At 65.7% G+C, this 324-nt stretch overlaps 1 protein-coding gene across 1 annotated transcript in view; it reads right to left on the bottom strand.

Moving 5' to 3' along the window:
• The window catches only part of RPF1 (ribosome production factor 1 homolog (S. cerevisiae)), a gene marked incomplete at its 5' end in the record, with an annotated part of 5,418 nt that extends 5,124 nt beyond the window's left edge, over window positions 1–294 (bottom strand). The window contains one exon of the mRNA XM_010137559.1: window positions 238–294. Coding sequence (XP_010135861.1) covers window positions 238–294 — 57 coding nt within the window. The remainder of the gene's footprint in view (window positions 1–237) is intronic.
• Window positions 295–324: the final 30 nt, after the last annotated feature.

The following is a 324-nucleotide window of genomic DNA, read 5'->3' as shown; positions in this document are numbered from 1 at the left end:
ACACACCCCCCGGCTCTGCCGGCTACCGCGGCCAGCGAGCACCGACAGCACTGCTCCACTCGAGCCTGTGGAGAAACCGTTTCACTCACGAAACTGGAGAACCCCCAGCACAAGGCTGGGCTGGGGAACTCCCGCCAAGGCGAGCTCTTCCCCATTCGCGGGGAGCGCGGCCTCCCTGCAGCGGGGACGGCTTCACCAGGACAGGGGGACGCGGCACGCCGCGGCCGGAGCTCTTACTTTGTCCCCGAGGGCTTCTCTCTCCTTTCTCCGCTTCTTCTTGAGGGCCAGCTTCTCCTAGAGAGAGATCGAGGGCGATCCGTTAGC

Source organism: Buceros rhinoceros, unplaced genomic scaffold (assembly GCF_000710305.1).
Source record: "Buceros rhinoceros silvestris isolate BGI_N320 unplaced genomic scaffold, ASM71030v1 scaffold18290, whole genome shotgun sequence".
Lineage (NCBI taxonomy): Eukaryota > Metazoa > Chordata > Aves > Bucerotiformes > Bucerotidae > Buceros > Buceros rhinoceros.
Note: the sequence above shows the minus strand (reverse complement) of the source record. Positions and strands in the feature narration are given on the sequence as shown.